Source organism: Orycteropus afer, unplaced genomic scaffold (assembly GCF_000298275.1).
Source record: "Orycteropus afer afer isolate SDZICR_OR568_19922 unplaced genomic scaffold, OryAfe1.0 scaffold00164, whole genome shotgun sequence".
Classification (NCBI taxonomy): Eukaryota; Metazoa; Chordata; class Mammalia; order Tubulidentata; family Orycteropodidae; genus Orycteropus; species Orycteropus afer.
In genome coordinates this window covers 4,682,536-4,705,036 of record NW_006921751.1, presented here as the reverse complement: position 1 = coordinate 4,705,036, position 22,501 = coordinate 4,682,536, and the positions used below count along the sequence as shown (strand labels likewise).

The 22,501-nt window shown below is 36.0% G+C and overlaps 1 protein-coding gene across 1 annotated transcript in view; it reads right to left on the bottom strand.

The window, feature by feature from the left end:
- Positions 1-4,062: 4,062 nt before the first annotated feature.
- USP33 (ubiquitin specific peptidase 33) overlaps positions 4,063-22,501 on the bottom strand; it is a 47,763-nt gene continuing 29,324 nt past the window's right edge. The window contains exons 15-23 of the mRNA XM_007946494.1: positions 17,517-17,562; positions 16,745-16,925; positions 15,969-16,095; positions 15,137-15,306; positions 13,977-14,058; positions 12,995-13,103; positions 5,916-6,018; positions 4,633-4,701; positions 4,063-4,220 (exon numbers count right to left, since the gene is read on the bottom strand). Coding sequence (XP_007944685.1) covers positions 4,063-4,220; positions 4,633-4,701; positions 5,916-6,018; positions 12,995-13,103; positions 13,977-14,058; positions 15,137-15,306; positions 15,969-16,095; positions 16,745-16,925; positions 17,517-17,562 — 1,045 coding nt within the window. The remainder of the gene's footprint in view (positions 4,221-4,632; positions 4,702-5,915; positions 6,019-12,994; positions 13,104-13,976; positions 14,059-15,136; positions 15,307-15,968; positions 16,096-16,744; positions 16,926-17,516; positions 17,563-22,501) is intronic.

The following is a 22,501-nucleotide window of genomic DNA, read 5'->3' as shown; positions in this document are numbered from 1 at the left end:
ATTGCCCAACCTTCCTTCTGAGGAGTGGCTGGTGGATTTGAACCGCCAGCCTTCTGGTTAGTAGTCAAGTGCCTTAGGCACTATGCTACCAGAGCTCCCTCCGTAGTGATACTGCCTCGGAAACCCAAGGAGGGGTCGCTATGAGTCGGGTTTGACTCGATGGCACATAACAACAACAACAAAAATGACTGGCAGTTGGAATTTAGACCTTGGCAGTTATAACTGATAGACTGGGCTGGAGCACTGCTGGTGGAAGTCAAGTTCCTGAGGGACCCTATAATGATTGGCAGTTGGAATTCAGACCTTGGCAGTTATAACTGATAGATTGGGCTGGAGCATTGCTGGTGGATCTCCTGGGAAGATTCGCTCCTCCTCTTGCTCCGGTCTTGTTTCTTGAATCATCCTCATCTCACCCCTGGATTTGGGACAATAGCTGCCATCTGATCTACTGATCGAGGTTCATCAAACCCCGAGAGTTGGGAGGATCCGCCAAACCTACTCACGGACCCGGGACTTGCCAGCCTGCCAGCCTCCACTCCTACTCACGGACCCGGGATTCGCCAGCCTGCCAGCCTCCACCACTACTACGTGAAACAAACCCTTGGGTGTTTGTGAGTCCTGTGAGGCGTTACAGCGAAATTCAGAACCCTAAGATTGGGGTAATTATTGGGAGGAGGAAGAGGGATTAATGTCTGAAATGATGGAGTGGTATGGTAGTTTGGACATTTGGGACATTCTTGACCTCAGCCTCATGGGGACTAGCCTCATGCTAATCTTTCTAAGAGAAATTGTTCAAGCACTGACCTTTTTTATTTAATGCATTTTATTGAAATATAATTTATGTACGGTGAAATACACAAAACTAAAGTGGCATGGGCCAATGCAGTTTTTTTTTTTTTTTTTGCAGTGTTCTCTCCCCTCCCCTTCCATCCTTAGCAACCAACAAAGTAAGTTTCCCTCCATATATAAACCATTCCTTGACCCTCCATAACAACGAACTAATACTATATTTGTCCTTCTGTGATTGACTTACTTCACTCAGCATAACGTCCTCCAAGTTCATCCATATTATGCAGTATTTTGCAGACTCTACATTACTCTTTAGTGTTGCATAGCATTCCAGTATGTGTATGTACCATAGTTTGGTCATCCACTCTTCAGCTGATGGGCACATAGGTTGTTTCCATCTTTTTGCTATTGTAAATAGTGCTGTGATGAACATGAGCATGCATGTATCTGTTTCCATCCTGGCTCTCACCTCTGTAGCCACTGACCTCTCTTCACAAAAGGACTCATTGACCAGCTTTGAGGGGTGTAATGGGCTGACAGCTTCTAAGTGTTAGCTCCTCCAAGGTCCATTTCAGCTGTCAAGCTGAGTTCACTCTCTTTACCAGGTACAGAACAAAGTCTGTCAGTACAAGTATCTAGCCATTTCTCCCCAATTCGGACTCTTCTAATGACTAACCTTAGGTCTAGATCTCCTCCTGGAGCTGACAGAGATCTGATTAGATCTGTATCAGGGTTTGATGACGCCTCCTGTTCAATGCTGCTACTTTTACATTTTCTTTCACTGGTGTTAGTCCCTAACAAATAATTTACACTCCTAACTCCCATCTCACTGATAGTTTCCTGGGAAACCCAACCTACAATTTCATTTAACAGATGAAGAAAACTGTAATTCAGAAGACTTGAGTACTGTTCCAAATCATAGCTGAAAAAGTGATGAAGCTACAAGGATTTGAATTTAAGCAATTAAACTTCAAGAGCCTAAGCTAATTAGTTCCATGTTATATACATCAATGTTGTCTTAACACATACAAGATTTTTCCTATTCCCTGACTGCATTTTCCTATTTTTCAGCTTAATTATTTCCAAGAAAATCATCCTTAAGAAAGCATTTCTTTTATCCCGTATGTGCCAACACACATAAGCCAACCTTTTGTTGAGATTGTAGGCAAGTTACTTACCAGTTGGGAGCTCTGGTGGCATAGTGCCTAAGGCATTTGACTGCTAACAAGAAGGCTGGCAGTTCAAACTCACTAGCCAATCCTTGGAAGGAAGGCTGGGCAATCTCCTCGACACCTGGGAGTTTTTGGTTTTTTAATTACTAGTTGTGTATTTTGATGACTGTAACATAAAAATATTAGGGACCAGTATTCTTTTTTCTATTTCTCACTAACAAGGAGCCCTGGTGGCAAAATGGTTAAAATGCTCAGCTGCTGAGAGGTTGATGGTTCAAACCCACCAGTCATTCTGTGGGAGAGATTGGCAATCTGCTCCCCTGAAATTCTACAGCCTTGGAAACCCTGTGGACACAGTTCTACCTATCTATCTATAGAGTTAATATGAGTTGGAATTGACTTGATAGAAACACTTATTTATTTTAAATATCAACAGCAGATATTATTAATTTGCTATTAATGAATGTGACTATTGCTGTAATCAGTTTCAAAATAAAGTAATTCACTGGGAGATAATAAATATGGTGAATAACAGCACTGCCTATGAAGTTGACCTGAGAAAAAATGTCCTATCTGCCACTTCTTTGCTGTATGACTTTGGGCAAGTGACTTAAATCATAGGGTTGTAAAGATGATTAAATATAAGTAAAGCACTATATAGTGACTCAAATCGTAAATATTCAATAAATGGCAAGCACTATTAAAAACAAACCTCTTCTGAAAAAAGGGGAAAAAAAAACCTCTTCTGATTAACTACTAAATGCCAGGCATTAGACAAAATTCTGGATATTCAGAGACAGATCAAAGAGACCATTTAATCTTTGAGGAAGGGATCATTGTGTAATTATTAGGAAAATGAAAACTAAAAACTATGTTTTTTTAAAAAATTCAAATAGATATCAAATAGGTGGTAAACAGGCTCATCGTTAATAAAAAACTTTAAATACTAAACTAAATGATAGCTTATTTTGCATACTTCTGATTAAGAAATAACAGAGACATTAATATTAGCAACCTTTATATTCTTCACCTTCAATGTCTGCCAGATAAATTCAACACCAAGTTTTAAGTTTTAAAATAATTTTTTATTGAACTAATTTTAACATTGCTTTAGCTAGTGGCAGCTGCACCAAACCAAAACAAAGTCATCATGAATGCTATTTAATACCCCCAAAGTAATTTTCAGTGTGTTTTGTACTTGGAATAATCATTAAACTTTTGACATCACATAATCAAGCCAAGTAGCAGTGCATATTATATTATTCAAAAAGATTTTGTGCATGTCATTAAAAAATCATTTTGCAAGTGGTTTCAGCTTTATCAACAATCTCAATGACACATTACACACTTCATGCTCTCAAAATAAAAAAATGCCCTAAACTAACTCTTAAGTTTTTTAGTTATTGACATAATGAATATTCAGGGTTATAGGAATTGAAGTTTAACATTTTACAGTATTAAGAGGCAATAAGTTACTAGTATCTGCACACACAAGTTCCATCCAAACTAAATATATCCTTGATACATTTCAAAGGACATGTTGTAAATCTTAATATGCTAGTTTATACACTACAGTGCAAAAGAAGTAACAAGCTAAAGTTTCCTGAGCTTTAGGAAATTAACAATTTTTTGACCACTACTCTCAATTTAAAATAGGCTCTTTATTATATGAAGCCTTTTCAAAACTATAGAATTATATTAGGTTTTTGGAGAACTAAAAAGATTGGTCAGAATTATGGTTTAGGGTAAGGAAAAATTTTAAAAGCAAAAGTATTTACAACACTACAGAGTATACTATGGATGTGCATGTAGTACAAAGATCAAAGATAACCGACTGATTACCAATTGATCACAACTGTCCCTTCTCTTTCAAAAATATTACACTGAGACACTTTAAGTTATTTAGCATTAAATATACCAGCCTGTAGCATATTACACATTTAACACATTCTTCTATAATGCCCAGTAAGAAGGAATCAAAAGGAAAAAAAGATTTTTAGAAAAAAAATCAAGAAAAAAACATGCTTTTAGGAATGTTTTTGCATATGTATATGGTAGGGGGAGTGAAAATGACTTCTGATTGAACTCTGTATCTTCAAAATTACAAAGACCGAGTTTCTACTTCAATTTTTTCTTCTGCTTGTAGTACATCAGGGTCGACATGAATAACTGGAGGTCGTAGAATAACTTCAGGCCCTCCACCATATATGGACTGTAAAAAATTCCATGTTTCTTCAGAAATCTGACCAGAATCTGCTCCTAAAATTATGTATATATAGAAAGAATAATGTTTACAAACCTACTGATTCATATTGCTTAAGACTGGTACTAAGAATGACAAAAGCTTTCACAATCTACCCCAGCATGAATCTTCTAGGGATAATCAAGAATTTTTGAAACACACATCTTCAGGCTACCAGGCCATCTTACTATAACCTGCAAGTTTACAGTTTGTCAAGGTACAGATCCTTTTTCCTAGCTCCTATCAACAGCCTTAAAATCTTTTCTGAGATAAAGATTAAACACTGGCTATTTTCCACTATTTGTCCTACTTCATGTATCAATTATATTTTTGAGCTGTGTGAAAAAAGTGCCAGAGATGGCTACTGATGATATGTTAATAGTGAAAAGTCACTATAAAGTAAAGGCTTCAACTGTTGGTCAAACTCACCTTGCCTGAGCATCATATTACCGCATTTAGTGACTGCAATTTTAGTGTTATCAATAGGTCCTGGAGGATCTACGGCAAGAGGAAAAATAAATGATCAAAAAGCATATTTTCCAAAGAAATGTACAAAAGAATTATGTAATTCTGTGCCTGGGATAATTTAGGGCAATAACTAATCAGATTGATTATTCTTTAGCCAGATTTTTATAGTCAACTCTTCACTGTCTTCTGCCAAGCTGCTTCTTCCTTTTTGGATCTTAAAAAGCCCAACTTGTTGCCATCGAGTTGATGATTCAGACTCACAGAAAATGCTATAGGACAGAGTCTTAAGACAAAGAAGAACTGCCTCATAGGCTGTTATCCTTACAGAAGCAGAATGCCACATCTTTCTCCTGTGAGTGGCTGGTGGGTTGAAAACAATGCCCTTTCAGTTAGCAGCTGAGAACTTTAACCACTGTGCCACCAGGGTAAGGAAAGGTAGGGAAGAGTCTAACAGAAATATCCAGAGTCTAACAAATTATCCCTTAACTACCCATGTGGGAGTTACAGTTAAAATGTACTTTTAATGCTATAAAAGAACAATTCATCTGTTATTTTAAGAGAAATTAGAAAATTCTAAATTTGTTTCAGATTGTTGTTACTTAAACGAAAAACACTGCAAAATGAAATATTAAATAAAATACATTCTTTTCTAATTCACGGGGGGGGAATGTTATTTGATTTTCCTTCAGATCAACAACCTTGCATGTTCATTATCAAAATTTGGAAAAAAGGCACAAGAAAAAAAAATACTGTAATAACATTATAGAAAGATAGGCAAACTGTTTAATATTGTTGTGACATCCTTGTGTTTGCACGTGTTTATGATTTTTCTTTTAAATACAAGAAGCATTCACCCTAATCATACTATGTTGCAACCTTTTTTATGTAACAAGAACATCTTCAAATTATTAAATACTGTCATTTCTTCAAGTCTACATATTATTCCATTGTTTGAGATAAACCATCATTTAACCTAATCCCTACTGTTGAATAGATTATAACTTTTCAGTATTAAGACTGCTGACTAATTTTGCTCAATCCCTTTATTCCATGTATGGATATACTATTAATTTGTAAGATAGCTTAAAAAAATGAAAGACAACCAGAACATAAACTGAAGGCAGGAATCTTTTTCTCTTGCATTCACTGATGTAATCCCAAGTCATATAAATGTTCAATAAATATGTGTCAAATAAATAAACCAACACACTTGCATACAATTTGTTTTTCAATTAAACACTTACCTCCATCTTTACCCTTTACAAAACTTTCCCATTCTCTAAACCACTGCATGCTGATGCAATAAAAAGTTGCTGGAGAATCCTCTTCTTGGAATGCTCTGTTGAGCTATAGGGAAAAAAAAAAATTAGTTAATATCTAGAACTTGCTTTGTAGCAGAACAGTATAATCATTTTAATTTAGTATCTGGTGGGGCGATTTCCTCCTACATATGCAAGATGGAACAGTAAACATACACTGAAGCTAAAGCTATCTTAGTACCAGGTTATGGAGTGGTTACCTACTAAATAATACTAGATTATGTCTCAAAATTTAACAAGTATACACAAAAGGAGCATAAAAAAATTAAGTGAAGGAGTCAAGGCAAAATCCTCAAAGTAATAAAAACTATACAGTACAAATCTATTCTGTAGATTTTATTTATATATTGGTCTCCTATCTACATCTTACCTTTGTCCACTTAAGATACTGGGGATATTTCTTCATCAATCAATAAAGAACAAATTCCTTATTTATTTTTATGGCTATACAGTATTCTACTGTACATATGTACCAGTCCCCTATTGGTAGGCATTCTATTATAAATACAATGCCACAATGAATAATCTTGCACATGTACTTCATGTTAAGTAATACACATATATACCAAAAACCAAACCAAACATACTGCCGTCGAGTCGGACCCGACTTACAGTGACCCGTCCTTGAGTTTCCGAGGCAGTATCACTACGGAAGTAGATTGCCCAACCTTCCTTCCAAGCAGTGGCTGGTGGGTTTGAACGGCCAGCCTTCTGGTTAGCAGTCAAGTGCCTTAGGCACTACGCTACTTCAGGCCTAATAATGTGATTTTTCTTTTCAATAAATTTCTTTTTGGCTTAAGTTAGCCAATATGTAAGCAATACTGCTTACAACCAAAGAAATCTGATAGAGAAACTGGTACAATGAGATGTAGGCAACAGACCCTCAGAAAAAGAAAAAATGTTTGGAATTTATGTAATTGTTGTTACGTGCTGTCAAATCACCTGTGACTCAGCAATCCTGCGTACAACAGAACCAAACACTGCCCGGTCCTGTGCGAGCCTCTCAATCCCTGCTATACCTAAATCCATCGTTGCAGCCACGGTGTCAATCCATCTCATCGAGGGCCTTCCCCTTCTTCATTGACCCTCCACTTTACCAAGCATGATATCCTTCTCTACCGAATGGTTCCTTCTGACAACGTGACCAAAATAGGTGAGACAAAGTCTGGCCGTTCTCACTTCCAAGGAGCATTCCGGCTGCACTTCCTCCAGGGCAGATTTGTTAGTCCTTTTAGCAACCCATGTACTCTTAGCATTCTTCAACACAACTCAAAAGCATCCAGCTTTCACATGCATATGAGGTGATTGAAAATACTATGGCTTGGGTTGTTGTTGTTGTTATGTGCCTGTCGAGTCTGCCGACTCATAGGGACCCCTCCTTGGGTTTCCGAGGCAGTATCATTACGGAAGTAGGATTGCCCAACCTTCCTTCCGAGGAGTGGCTGGTGGGTTTGAATCGCCAGCCTTCTGGTTAGCAGTCAAGTGCCTTAGGCGCTATGCTACCAGAGCTCCTTCCTAATATACTACGTAACTTAATTATTTATTAAATGTAAGTTCTCTGTGGGCAAGAATCTTTCTGGGACACAAAGGTAGCTGCTTTCATAGAGCAATGAAAAGGAGTGAAAAATGTGGCTGTCTCTGATGGTTGACAAATCTGGGTAGGCTTGTCTAAAGGCACATATTGAAAGTTGGGACTTTCTGTGATATACACCTTGTCTCCTGAGAACTGAGGCTTACAAAATGTAAAGTCAGACTGCTTCTGCCAGATGCTACTAGGACTCTTATTTTATTATTATTTTTTTAATAAGGAAAGAAGTACCTTCCTGACACAACTTCAAAATTTACGTAAGCACTTGTGATTTCCAAGTACCTAGAATTTAGGTGTTTAATATGGACCTACCTTCCTAATGCATCATCTTTTCCCAATACCAACATTCTTGAACTTACTGTATGAATCATTCATTGCCACACTATCCACATTGCTCCTGATCATGGAACTTACTTTATACAAAAGAAATGAAGAGATGGGCTCAGTTCAGTAAAATTAACTGATTGATCATATCATGTGTCATTACCCAGAAGCTGCTGGTCTCTTAACGATTCAATTTTAGTGCCTGAGTGGCAACATCTCATGGGTTGTTCCTGTCCTACAGTGTCGTACTTGGTATACACTCCACGCTAGAAACCAATATATGGTGCTGTTGTTCCCACAATGAGAATACATGAAGCTGAAAATCAGGTAAAGGAAATAGGAGAGTCTACTGACACTCACAAAAGCTGTGCTTCCCATCCCCAGAACTTCAGCCTCCACTATTTTTTTTAAAAAATTAATTCCCAAGGTGATACAACCATAGTTTCAACTAAACTGGAATTTAAAACTGCTTCCTGATCATTTGGGATTTCTCATGTTACGGAACCAATAGGCAAAGACGAGGTTACAGTATTGGCTGAACAGATCCTCGTTATAAAGGGTAAATAAAGTTTCTGTCTTACAAGATGAGCAAGAATTGTCTAGAACCCAGGAGATTATCTAGGGCACTCTATTTGCTTCCTAGGGTTGCTGTAACAAATTACCACAGACTTGGTGGCTAAAAATAAGCCTTCCTTCTCCCACAGTTCTGGAGGCCAGAAGTCTGAAATCAAGGTGTTGGCAGGTCTTTGCTCCCTCCAGAGGCTCTAGCAGAAATTCTATTTCCTTGCCTCTTTCAACTTCTGGTGGCTGTCAGCATTCCATGTGGCTACATCACTTCAATCTCTGCTTTCATCTTCACTTGACTTTCTCTTCTCTATCTTGTAAGGACACTGGTCACTGGATTTAGGGACAATCTGTGTCATCCAAGATGATCCCATATTGAGATCCTTAATTATATATGCTAATATTATTTTTCAAATTAGATCACATAGGTTCTGGGGAACAGATCATGAAAGTATCTTTTTGGGAGCCACCATTTAACTGCACTGCAGATACCATCTAGTACCTCCATGTCTAGAGAGTAAAAGCAGATGACTAGAGAAATCTAATATACCCAAGCCTACTAAGGGCTCAGATGCTTTAACAATGAAGGACTAAGTTACATTACTAGGTACCCACAACCACAACCAGTTGATGTTTGTGCTGTGAAGAGAAAACAGAATGGGTGGTAATTAGCTACAGAAACATTTTTTTCCTTGCTTTGTGTACATACTTATAAACACTACCAATTTATTTTTTTCCTTTCTTTCATTCTTATGCTATTTCATAAGCTGTTGGTATGGTATATGTTATTGGTAGTTAACCTTATAGTTTATTCTTCAGACTACAGGATATCAAAAGGAGATCATGACTGAAGTGAACAAACTAAAAGATAAGTGACCATTATCCAGAAATGAATACAATAACTAATGGGAGTTTAGGTCTCCCTATTTTAGGGAATGGGTAAATGCAACATGTGTTGGAACAAGAGCTAGAAGCATCATGTTAAACAGGTGCATGATACTGTTCATACTGTTATATGCATGTATAAATACATATGGATGTTAAGTTGACAAAGGGACATTCGTACTGGATTGTCTGCTTCTTGTTGTTGTTATGTGCCGTCAAGTCGGACCCGACTCATAGCGACCCCTCCTTGGGTTTCCAAGGCAGTATCACTATAGAAGTAAATTGCCCCATCTTTCTTCTGAGGAGTGGCTGGTGGGTTTGAACTGTCAGCCTTCTGGTTAGCAGTCAAGTGCCTTAGGCACTATGCTACCAGAGCTTCTGAATTGTCTGTTACCAGCATTATTCCCATTCATTCTTACACTCACCTACCAAAAGGTGAAGCCTACATTTCACAGGATCCCTTGCCAGGAATACCTGAGATTAGATACTGCCAATGATACACGAAATATATGGAAGTCACATAGAAAGAAAAACTTTTTATCTCTGGTGGCAGCTGTACTCATGATTGTGCATCCACAATGGCACAAACAGGATTTTGCCATCACTTCCAAGAATCTTTTCGAGAATGCTTTACTTGGTTTACAGACAGCTAACATCTGTAATAGCAGTATCCTGTGTCTTCTGAGCATCCTCCTGAAAACAGTCCATTTGGGTCCTGAGAGCAATAGCATCTACAGTTTTCAAGTTTCTAGACATTCTCTTACAACCACCACTGACAAGCAACTGAGATCATTTCCAAGAGTTTTATGCAATTTTTATTTTTTCACTTCAAAACAATCTCAAACTTACAGAAAAACTCTTAAGTACTGTGCAAAGGAGCTTTTTCCCCCTAGACCGGTTCAGAGTAAGTTGCTGAACTGGTTTTCCTTTCCTCCAAATATCTCAGTATTCATTTCTCTACACAATCACAACAAAACTGACAAAAATCAGGAAATTAAAATTGGTACAGTATTAGCAACTAGTCCTCAAGCTCCATCAAGTTTTTCTAACTGTCCCAATAATATCCTTTTATATAACAAAAAGGATCTGATAAAATCATTTGTTTCATGTAATTTTAATGCCTTTTTGGATTTCTTTAATCTAAAACAGTTTCCCAGACTTTCCTTAACTTTCATGACCCTGACAGTTTTGAAGATTACAGGCTGGTTGTTCTATAAAATGTCCCCTGATTAGGGTTTGACAGATTTTCCTCAACTGAGATTAAGGTTATGTATATTTGCATATCAAAGAAGTGATGCTGTGCTCCTATCATTTATTCTATCAGCTGACACATGATTTTAATTTGACCCATTGCTAATAATGTTTATTTTATTAACTGCACAGTAGTCGTACCAGGCTTCTCCACTGACAGCTACTCGTCTCTCTTTGTAATTAACAAGTATTTTGTTGGGAGTAAGTTGAAACTATGCAATATTCCATTCCTCATCAACTCTTCGATTTACTCACTTATTTATATCACTGTGAACTCAACCTTCCTAGTTTGTTTAATGGCTTATAATGTTACTACCGTTATTTTGAAGCTCAAATTGTCTCACATTTAGCAAGTAGGAACTCCTTCAAGTTGGCTTCTGTGTACTTCTGACTTGTCTCCATCATTCTTCGAGCACTTTCATTCCTGGCATGGTAAAATGTCTGAGCTCATCTTGTAATTTCTCTGTCCCAAGCCTGGAAAATAAGCCATTTCTCCAAGAGGGCTGGTCCCTTTTAGTGGTGAAAGATATTTGGAAGCCAAGATCTAAGAGCCAGGTACGCCTATTCCTATTAGAAGTTATGACTGCTCCCAGACCCTGTTAAGGGATGGTTAGGGAACATACATTCATCATAAGTTTCTATATTTATGTGTATACACATACAGATCATTACCTTTACTTGTATATCTATCTATATGCATACTGAAAACCATGAGTTCAACTCCAATCCAATACTAAAGAGTTTATTTTCATTTTCTCTTTTCCCATATTTCGTATTCTCTTATCTGATAATGAGAAACCTGGCTCTCATTATTTTTAATATATTTACTTATTGGATCAATCTCCCTATGTACCCAATCTTCCACTGCTACCACTGCCACTACACTACACTGCCTACCCTCCATCACTGGCCAACGTGAGCATCTCTTCTCATCAAACTAGCTCCAAACAGCCTCAATTAGGCCCACACCACAATGCAGAAGCCCTCTTCACTCTATCTAGGCTCTCAAATTCTCTTCTGGGCACTGACTCCACTCCTGTTTCTAGTGTTGAAGCTGATACCATTTCCAGATTTTCTGAAAAGCAGAGGTGGTCGTCTTGATCTCCAAGCCCCAGCTCTTTCAGTGGTTGTCTCTTATCCCCTGTATTATTCTGTTCTACTCAGAATACTAATAATGGCTTGTATTAAACAAACTCTGACTGATATAGTCATTAGCTATTTCCTTAAACATTCATGGAATGAACTATTTTTACTATTCAAGTAAAATTTACTTCTTTAGATTAGGAAGCAAATGAGGCCTAAGTGAAACAAAATAAATCCTCATCTAAAGTATCTTCTCCTATATATGAAAGTTTCTTTATTTTAGACAAGGGCAAAATAAAAATTAAATTTAAAAAAAACATGAATCTGTGAAGAGAAGCAGGTTTATATATATGTACTTGGCAGCCACAAGACGGAATGTACTGGACATCTTGTTTTGCTCTGGTCAATATCTTATCTTCTTTTACTAAAAGAATCTCAATTTTCTCTTGCAGGATTGTCACTCCTCCCACTATTCTCTCACTAGGATTATCACTAATGATAGCGCCCATTCACCCTAACATCATTTCCAATAGATTCTCTACTAGAAATTTAGATACTAAGGGAAATAGATGGAACTAGCTATTGATGTAAAGAGATTTAAGTTTTGCTACCTAGATTAAAAGAACTAGATAACAGGATTTTTCCTAATCTTTGTCCTTCATAAAACCTAGTTATTCAGCTTTTTCTTTTGATTCTGTGGTCAGACTTTCTATTACGTTCACTCAAGGAACACTTCATGATATACTTACTTTGTAGAAACTGGATATATTTAAAAATATAGAGAACCTCCCAAAAGACAAAACAATATTACATTTCACCTGGGTAGATGCTTTATAGTAGCACTAAGTTAAGGAAACCTACAATTTACTATTTCAATAAGGAGATTTCTTACCAATGCTCTTTACTGCCAATCCATAAAAACAGAACTCATAATGAAGAACTTAAACTCATTAAAGTTGCAGTGAACTGCCTGAGGTTTCATTAACATAGACCCAGAACACCTAAAATCTATTACAACTCTTTCATCCAACCATTTCTTTAACATAATACATACTTAAAAAAAACCCACTTCCATTGAGTCGCTTCTTACTCATAGTGACCCTATAAGGCAGAGTATAACAGCCCCCATAGGGTTTCCAAGGCTGAATCTTCATGAAAGCAGACTGCCATATCTTTTGCCCATGTAGCAGCTGGTGGGTTTGATCTACCAACCTTTCCAGTCAGCAGCCAAGTGCTTTAACCACTGCAACATAAGTTATTCATCTTTATCCTAGATAACTTTTACAACTTGAAAACCATCATTTTTTACCCGAATAAAAATTTCCAGTTCAGTTTTCCTTCTTTTTTCAATTTTCTCTGCCTCAATTTGGCAAGTGTGACAAATGTACAGATGGTTGACAGCTGGTCCTCCTCCATACCTAAAGCATGAAGAACTTAATAATTAAAATTATGATAATCTCAAAGAAAGCTGACATTCTAGGAAATATGCTTCTAACTTATAGTCGGTGGCTAAATCCTCAGTTAAGAATAAATCCTCATAGAAAAATTCTTAAGACAAACTAATATAAAAATCAAATAATGATACAAGGTTTTGATTTTATGTTTACTAGGTTCAACGACTACATTACTGGTTTGTTGCATGATCTGCTTCATCTGTATTTCAACCCTCCCTTATATATATATTTAGCTATAAAATATGTTAAACACCACCCACAAAGTCAAAGAGATGGCTTTCAAAAATTAGCATGCAATATAGAAATCCGAGTCATACACAGATTCAGAATCAAGTTTAAATCAGATGGAGGCTTCCTTGACCTCTCAAATAGGAGTGAGTATTCACACAATGAAATATTTTAACTATTCAAATAAGGAAAACATAATTAGTAAGGAAATTATGGTGAAAAATATTTTTAAATTGTAAAACTTTTTATGATTTAAGGGTAAGAATAATATTTAATTGTAGGATCATATAAATACACAGAATTTTAGAAATGGGACAGGCAAAATTCTTTTACAGAATGCACCTAAGTTTAATATTACAGCATACCATTATAGATAATCAGAATGTCACAATTATGACTTAATTAACTACACTAGGGTAACACTAGCTGCAAACTCATCCTACTCATACTTCTGAGTGAACAGAGGAAAACAAGAGGATAATCTATTAAAGCAGCACCAAGCATGAGGAACATATGTGAAATAACCCAATGCTCTTTTATAATCAGTTTTACAATCTGATTTTCACATCACTGCATGAAATATTCTATTGTCTTGTTTAAAAAACAAACCTGCTATATAAGTTATCCCAAATGTTCTGAGGCAGCATCAAAACCAGGTCTTCAATATAACTAGCTTTTCGTGGAGGAACACCTAAAAAAAGTTTAGAAAGGTATCTCTCATTCTTTAATTCATTTTTTGACAACTGATTTAATCACTAGCATTTTCAGCCATAGTTTAGATCCCCACCCCTGAAAAAAAAAAGTAGAAAATTAAGTCATTTTAAAGCATTTATTATGTTTCCTAAAGATGAACATATTTCCTGAAATAGACAAAATTTTGTTAACCAGTGTCTTTCAAGTTATTTCTGTAAATCTTTACTAAGTCTTAAGTTACATTCAAATTTTGTACTGAGGGAATCAGGGATAGATAAAAGACAGTCCTTTCCTTCACAGAACTTCTGAGCTAGCAGAAGGAATGAATACTAACATAAGTAACTATATTAAAAGGTGGACACAGATAAGTGCCACGACAGGTTTATAAGGATTCAGCTGTTGTTTCAAGTGAGTGGTAATCTTGTGGAGGATTGTGCCTTAACTCTGAAGTTTAGCCTAATTCCAGGTAGTTTGGATAGTTTGTGTCAGAATTCATTGCCACTAATACAGCCAAACATGAAGGCATATATTATATATTTACGTGATAAATGTGAAGCTTTTTGTTGTTGTTACATCCCAACTACATTTCTGTTCTCAGAAAAAGAAAAAAGAGGTAGCTATTCATTTACACAAAATGGATAAGAACCACATGTAGAGCTGATAGCTGAAAACACAGGCACAGGAATAGCATATAGCCCTCAGTTGAGAAAAATTTTGCATAATACCAGAGCTCACCGAACTGAAATTGGCTGTTTACATATATCTGTCTCTACTATGAAATTAGAGCTTTGAGAACAGAAATAGAGTCTTTTGTAACCTCAGGAACTAATGACAGTTTGGAATGGGTACTCAATAAATATATACTTAATGAGTAGGCTACAGAGAAAGCCTATAATTAGAGAGAAAAAGCCAATTTCTGAAACCATATGGAATTAAATGCATTAAATTGACCTGCAGATAGAGGCAATGAATAAATGGGAAATAAAAAGAAGAGGAAAGTTCTTGGCTCTTTCCTAATGTGCAAAATTACTTAACAGCAAGTCACCACCAATACTTTCCATTACAGAATTTCTTACCTCCATGAATACAAAGAAAGTCATTGTTTGAAATAGGACCAGGTTCAGCAAAGGTCTTAAATTTATTTAGCCACTGTCGAGAAATATAAAACTGAAGGAGGCTTGGTTCCATTATGTTCAACAAATTTGATATCCTTCGTCTCTCTTTTTGTGCCTCTTCACTGCTCTTCCTATTAAAAATAGTGACTCATAAAATATAATATGCATTTTATTCTACTTAGAGCAATAAATAGATTTTCCCTCCTTCTTAAACTATGCATGAACACTGACTGATACTGTAACCCTAAGAGGTCTTGGGAAGAACTCAGGAGAAATATACTCTGTATGTCTCCCAACAACATATGTACCCATAAGAGGTGATACTATATCTTAACTACTGGTAATCCACATAAATACTGGTACACCTACACACAAAAGCATGCAGTAGGCATTACAAATGTTTGTTAATAAGATCAAGTTAAACAGTTTTCTGCTTCAAAAGCTAATGCTTATTTTAATAAGCACTGAAAAATATCTAAGATAGATTATCACAGTTATTCCTCCTTTATTAGCTATTTTAGGAGAAATTTGATACTTCATTTCTAACATCAGTATATAATCTTTTTTTATTAAAATCAATCTTCCCAAAACAAAGCACACTCTCTTGCCCTTCAACTAAATGATTTAATATTTTCTTAACAAAGGATCATTCTGCAAATAATTTTATATATTTTCCTCACATAATGAAATGAGAATAAAACAATTTCTAACATTTTAGAAAGTGAGAAATCACTAAAAGTGAGTTCTTTTTTATTCGTAAAACAGCCTATCTATGAGATAGTTATTTCCTTACCTATAGAAGAGAACATAAGCTTCTGCATTTTGTACAGTAGATTCTGAAACTTCAGTGACACTTTGATCATCAAATTCATACCAGAGATTATTTAAATTGTTTCGACAATAGGCTATATAGTGTCCACCTAAATTTAAAGGGGGGACAAAAAGATTACTGCAATACAAAATTAACACTACAATAGAAGATAACTGTATCCCCAGTGCCTAACATAAAAACAAACAAACTAACTCACTGCCATGAAGTTGAGTCAACTCATAGCAGCCCCTCCTTGGGTTTCTGAGGTGGTATCTCTACAGAAGTAGATTGCCCAGTTTCCCTTCCCAGGAGTGGCTGGTGGGTTTGAACCACCAGCCTTCTGGTTAGCAGTCAAATGCCTTAGGAACTACGCCACTAGAGCTCCCGTGCCTAACACAGTGTCTGAGATACAGTAAAAAACTATGCTCCAATTTTTATTTTCAATATGTATACTCACCACTACTTCAGGAAATGAAAACAAGAAGACAAATACTGTAATCTTAAAAACCCAGTTTGAAAATGATGTTAAAGACCTTATTATTTAACTTTATACAAAATATTAATTTGCAGTATTCCAAAGTCATAGTACAAAGCATTCAATTTCCTAAAATTATTTGATAAGTTTTTAATGACAAGCAGTAAAAATTTTTTAAATTTTCCTTTTGGTAAATCAGATCTTAAGTGTGTAAGGTATCAACTCAGATGTTTTACTTTTTTTAAGAAAAATCTAAAAACAAATGTAAAATCTGTACACTTACTACTTGCAGTTCCATGATGACAAATGACTGACAGAAGGTCGTATGTCACAATTTGAGTTGGAGTATCCTTAGCAAGAAATGGCTGAAGATCCAGACCTTCTAGTGGAAATGAAACATGGGTACTGATTTTTGTGGAAAACATCAGTTCATGTCTGAATCTTTTAAGGTGGATGCATAAAATCTGAAAGAGAAGAAAACTGAAACCCTAATTTGCTGTTAACAACAACAAAAAAAAATACAAAAAGTATTCCAAGTGGTGAAATTTAGTACATTCTTCAAGAGATTTTTATTCTATAAGCAAGAAATCAAGGTACTCAATCAAAAATAAAATTATAAAGTAATACTGTATAAAATTCTCTTTAGTGTTACATACTAAAGGAGTCTATTAAACAATCATGCTGAATTAAATATCACTGTTAAACTTTATACTGCAATTATGATTAACCTGATTCCAGAGATACTAAAATGTGGAAATGATGACACATGGTATTTCCTAGTTCACTGGTACTGTTTTTTCTAATTTTATATATTAAACCTGCAATATCCTACAATGTCTGATTAAACTGTGTTCAGCCAAGTTTTGCTGTAAAAGGCACTTACAGTATATAACCCATATTTTAAAAATTCATAATCTTAGTAAGGTATACATAGTAACTGGTCAAACAGAACCATTCTATTCTTCAGTCATTCTAGAGGGTTTACTACATGGCATTACATTAATGCTATATGGTGCTACCACATAAAATAAACTGAGTTATAATAAAGCCCATACCTCAGGAAACTTTTGTACTTTACAGAACTTTACTCCATTTCTCAACCTAAGTGGGGAAAATGGAAAATCAATTTAATTAAGTCTGTCTCCCATATGTACCTAACAAAAGCTTTAGTATATTGAAATATACAGCAAAACCATTTAGAAAAAACAGAGACAAGGCAGATTAGAAATGTTCACCACGCAACTGTATGCTGCACATTTAAAACACACACTAAAAATTTGAATATCAAAATACTGAAGCACTTTTTATAAAAAAAAAAAAAATTTAAGATGTAAGTAATAAAAATGTAGTAACTCATGTAAGTCTTTGATGAAAAATATTTTTTTGAAAAAACACGTATGTGGTACTGTCTATGGCCTGGCTAAGTCTTCATAATATCCAGTTATCAAATGAAACAGGGTAAGGCAAAACTCTAATGTTAGAGAATTGATTAGTTCAGGTGAATATATTGTTATTGTGTGTGTGTGTGTGATTTAGGTGAGCGTTTACAGATTTGTATTCAACCGTTCATATACATTTTGTCTCGTGACACTGATAGCAATCCCCACATTCTAACAATTCTCTTCCCACTTCCTCTCTGTGGTTATCTTTTCCCCATGTCCTTTTCTATACATTTCTGCCCTCTGAGCTATCTCCCTGTGCAAAAGCTGCCCTACTGATCCCCCATGGTTGATTGTTCTAAGGAGTGTACCTGCCTGGTGTAACTGTTCACCTTGTAGGCCTGCCGTGTGGCTGGAAGCTATGGGAATGAACTCAATTCTAGGCCTGAAGATACCTAGCGGCCATAGTCTCAGGAGTTTCACCAGTTTCTATCAGAGTAGCATGCTTGGTCTTTTTCATGATTTTGAGTTTGGTTTCACATTTTTCTCCCACTCTATGCAGGATCTCCAATTTTGATCCCTTTCTTAGTATTTGACAATAGTAGCTGGGCACCATCTAGTTCTTCTGGTCTCAAGGTCATGTAGGCTGAGGTTTGCATGGTCCATTAGTCCCACAGACTAATTGTTTCTGTGTGTCTTTGGTTTCCTTTTTTCTTTTTGTTCTGGATGAGGAGAGACTAACTGTTGCATCTTAGATGGTCATTTGCAGGCTTTTAAGACCCCAGCTGCTACTCACTAAAAATGTTTTTGTGTAGTATATTATGCCAACTGAGTTTAATGTCCCCTGCAACCATGGTCCCAAGCCCACAGGCCCAGTGACTCACTCCCTCAGGGTGTTTGGCTATGGCTACAAGTTATCATAACTTTGCCCCATTAGCTCTATTATAGATATGGACATTCTTATAGCACAGACAAATATGTACATAGAAGTATCATCTGCTAAACTTACATATGTATTTTCCCTTTTGCCTACCCATTCCTAATCATTTTGCCTGTCTACCTATGTATCTACCTGTAGATTAATGTTACTACTGATAATGCAGTATTGTGTATGTAAAAGTGTTATACCTTTGTTGTCTATACCTTGTGCAACTCTCCATGTCTTCTTTTTCCTTAGTTATTGTGCTGGTTGTTCGCTTCTGGTATACTGCTTTTCTCTTCACCCAAATCAGTACTTAGCTCTTATCTATATAGTAATATTCCTTCCCCTTCCACCTCATCCCTGATAACCATCAAAGAAAGTTTCCTTTCAGTGTAAACCTTTCCTTGGCTTTTCATAATAGTGGGCTCATACAATATTGTTCTTCTATGACTGACTTATTTCACTCAGCAGAATGTCCTCCAAGTTCATTCATGTTATGAGGTGTTTTATGGATTCTTCATTATTGTTTAGTATTGCATAGTATTCCATTGTGTATATGTACCATAGTTTGGTTATCCATTCACCTGTTGATGGGCAGGCACTTAGGTTGTTTCCATCTCTACTATTGTCAATAGTGCTGCAATGAGTGCTTCTTGAGGATACATACCTAGTAGTGGGACTGCTGGATCAAATGGTTATTTCTAACTTTTTAAGGAAGTACCATACTATTGTCCACAGTAGTTTTATCATTTTACAGTCCCACTAGCAGTGTATGAGAGTTCCAATTTCTCCAAACCCTTACAAGCATATGTTATTTCTATCTTGTTGAACTTTCCTATTATTTATTGCTGGAGTAAGACATTACCTCAATGTTAATAATAATTTTTGTTGAATACAGAAATAAACAGCTTGAAATAAGGATTACTATTAATAATCAGTATTAATATACATGTGACAGATTTCTACTTTGGATCTGGGGATAGAGCAAAGTGCTTTTCCATCTCCAATGTATCTTTTTCCTAGTCTGTTTTGCTTCAAGCTACTCCCCCAGGTCAACTTCTTCTAAAGTTGTCAGCTAAGGCTTTAAGACAAACTAAACTGGTAATTAAATAGTGGTTAGAGGTAAAGTTTCTCTAGCAAGGATAAGACAGCTTTTCATCTTTATCATCAACCAAACAGATTCCTTTTTGTCATAAAGAGGCCCAACAGTTGCAGATCAACAATGCTCTGAAGTTAACTGCCAACAACCAGGAGTGTGTATTATTATAAAGGCATTAAAACAGTTGTTGTCTAATCTCTTCTGACTCTTAGGGCTTCTGTGTCACTATTTTTCTATTACAGAGACCCAGAAAAATTTTCAAGTTCAGTCTATCTCAAAAATAGTTTCTATCATTAATTCTCTAATCACTTTTCTTTCTAATTTACCAACCAAGAAGCCTTAATAGTCTGAACTTATAATCAGATAGAAAATATGAGCTGGTAATACATATTAAGAAATAAAATAAGACATTTTAAAATTGTCTTTCTATTCCTTTTTGGGGGGGGCAGTGTTTTAGCAGAAACTTTTTTTTAATAAAAATATTCCTATAGTTAGTTATAATCACAAAAAGTTTTATAAGCTCAGCTTACTTGTATCGCTATACCTGTAAGGCTAAAACACTATGGTAATTTAGTCTTTGAATTTTTTAATGCACTCTGGTCAGAGTTGTCATTATTACTCAATTACAATGATGCTTTGAATCACACTGTTTTGTCTGCACATGCTACAAGCACACGTTGTTTTCGTTGCTGCCAGTGCTTTTATAATCACTGATTCTGTCAAATTTTCTGGTATAAACTGTCCTTGTATTCTGCCATCAAATGGCAGAAAACATCAAGGTTAGTATAATCTTTTTGATTTTTAGGAAAGTTTAAACTATAGACTTTTAATAGTGACTTTCACTTTCTGAATCTAACTTTTAATATGGCAATACATAAGAAAATATTGTCTTGCTTGTGATTTAACCTCTGTAATGAAAATATATGTCATTATCCTAGTGCACCTTTTGCAACATATCTGGAAAATGTTTTACACATGGAGATATCAAGCTCAGCTGGCATAACACAGGATATAAAAATATTTTTCTAACCCTGAAGGAGTGAGTCACTGGGCTCACAGGCTCATGACTGTGGTTGAGGGGGACCTCAAGCTCAATTAGCATAAAGTACTACACCAAAAACATCATTCTACATCCTACATTGGTGAGTAGTGACTGGGGTCTTAAAGCTTGCAAATGGCTATCTAAGATGCAAGAATTGTTCTCTCCTTGTCCAGAACAAAGAAGAAAGAAAAATAAAGATGCATGGAAACAATTAGCCCATGGGACTAGAGGACCATGCAAACCTCAGCCTACATGACCCTGAGACCAGAAGAACTAGATGGTACCCAGCTACTACTGTCAAACACTTAACTTAGAAGGGATCAAAATTGGAGATTCTGGACAGAGTGGAAGAAAAATATGGAACCAAACTAAAAATCATGAAAAAGACCAAGCTTACCAGTCTGATAGAGATTGGTGAAACTCCTGAGACTATGGTCCATAGTTACCCTTCTGGCCTGGAATTGAACTCACTCCCATAGCTTCCAGCCACACAACAGACAGGCCTACAAGGTGAACAACTATACCAGGTAGGTACACTCCTTAGAACAATCAACCATGGATGATCAGAAGGCAGTATTTGCACAAGGAGATAGCTCAGAGGACAGGAATGCATAGGAAAGAAGGATACAGGAAAAAGGTAACTACAGGGAGGAAGTGGGAAGACAGCTGTTATATTATGGAGATTACAATAAATGTCATGAAATAAAATTTGTATGAACTGTTGAGTAGAAAATGGAAAATGGATTTGATCTGTAAACTTTCACCCAAATCACAATATATATATTTCTATTTACTTCAGTGAGTAGCAACTGGGGACTTAAACAGCTTGCAAGTAGCCATCTAAGATGCAACTATTGATCTTTCCTTGTCTGGAACAAAGAAGAGTGAGGAAAATCAAAGATGCATGGGAACAGTTAGTCCAAAAGGACTAATGGACCATGAGAACCTCAGCCTATATGACCCTGAGACCAGAAGAACTAGATGGTGCTTGGCTAATAAAGCCAACCACTCTGAAAGACTTCAAAATTGGAAATCCTGGATAGAGTAATAGAAAAATGTGGAACAAAATTTGAAAACATAAGAAAGACCAGGTTTACTGGTAAAATAGAGACTGGTGAAACCTGTGAGACTGTGGCCACAAGTCACCCTTTAGGCCTAGAATTGGACTCACTCCTATGACTTAACTCTCAGCCAAATGATAAACAGGCCTATAGCTGAACAGCTATACCAGGGAGATGTACTCCTTAGAACAATCAATCATGGGAGATCAGAAGGGCAGCATTTGTACAGAGAAAAAAGAAGGGAAGCAGGAATGCATAGACAAGAAGGACCACAAGGAGGAAGTGGAAGGAAAGCTGTTAAACTGCAGAGAATATAATCAGTGTCACAAAACGTATATGAATTGTTGAATGTAAAATAAATATGCTTTGTAAAATTTTACCCATATCACAAGAAAAAGTTAAAAAGATAATGTTTTATGCTAAATCATATACCTAATTCACATCACAAAATATACATTTCAGCATCTTACGTAAGTCTATTAAAATTTTTTAATTTTTACCTAAAATTTGTTTTATAGATCAACCAATCTCTTTTTA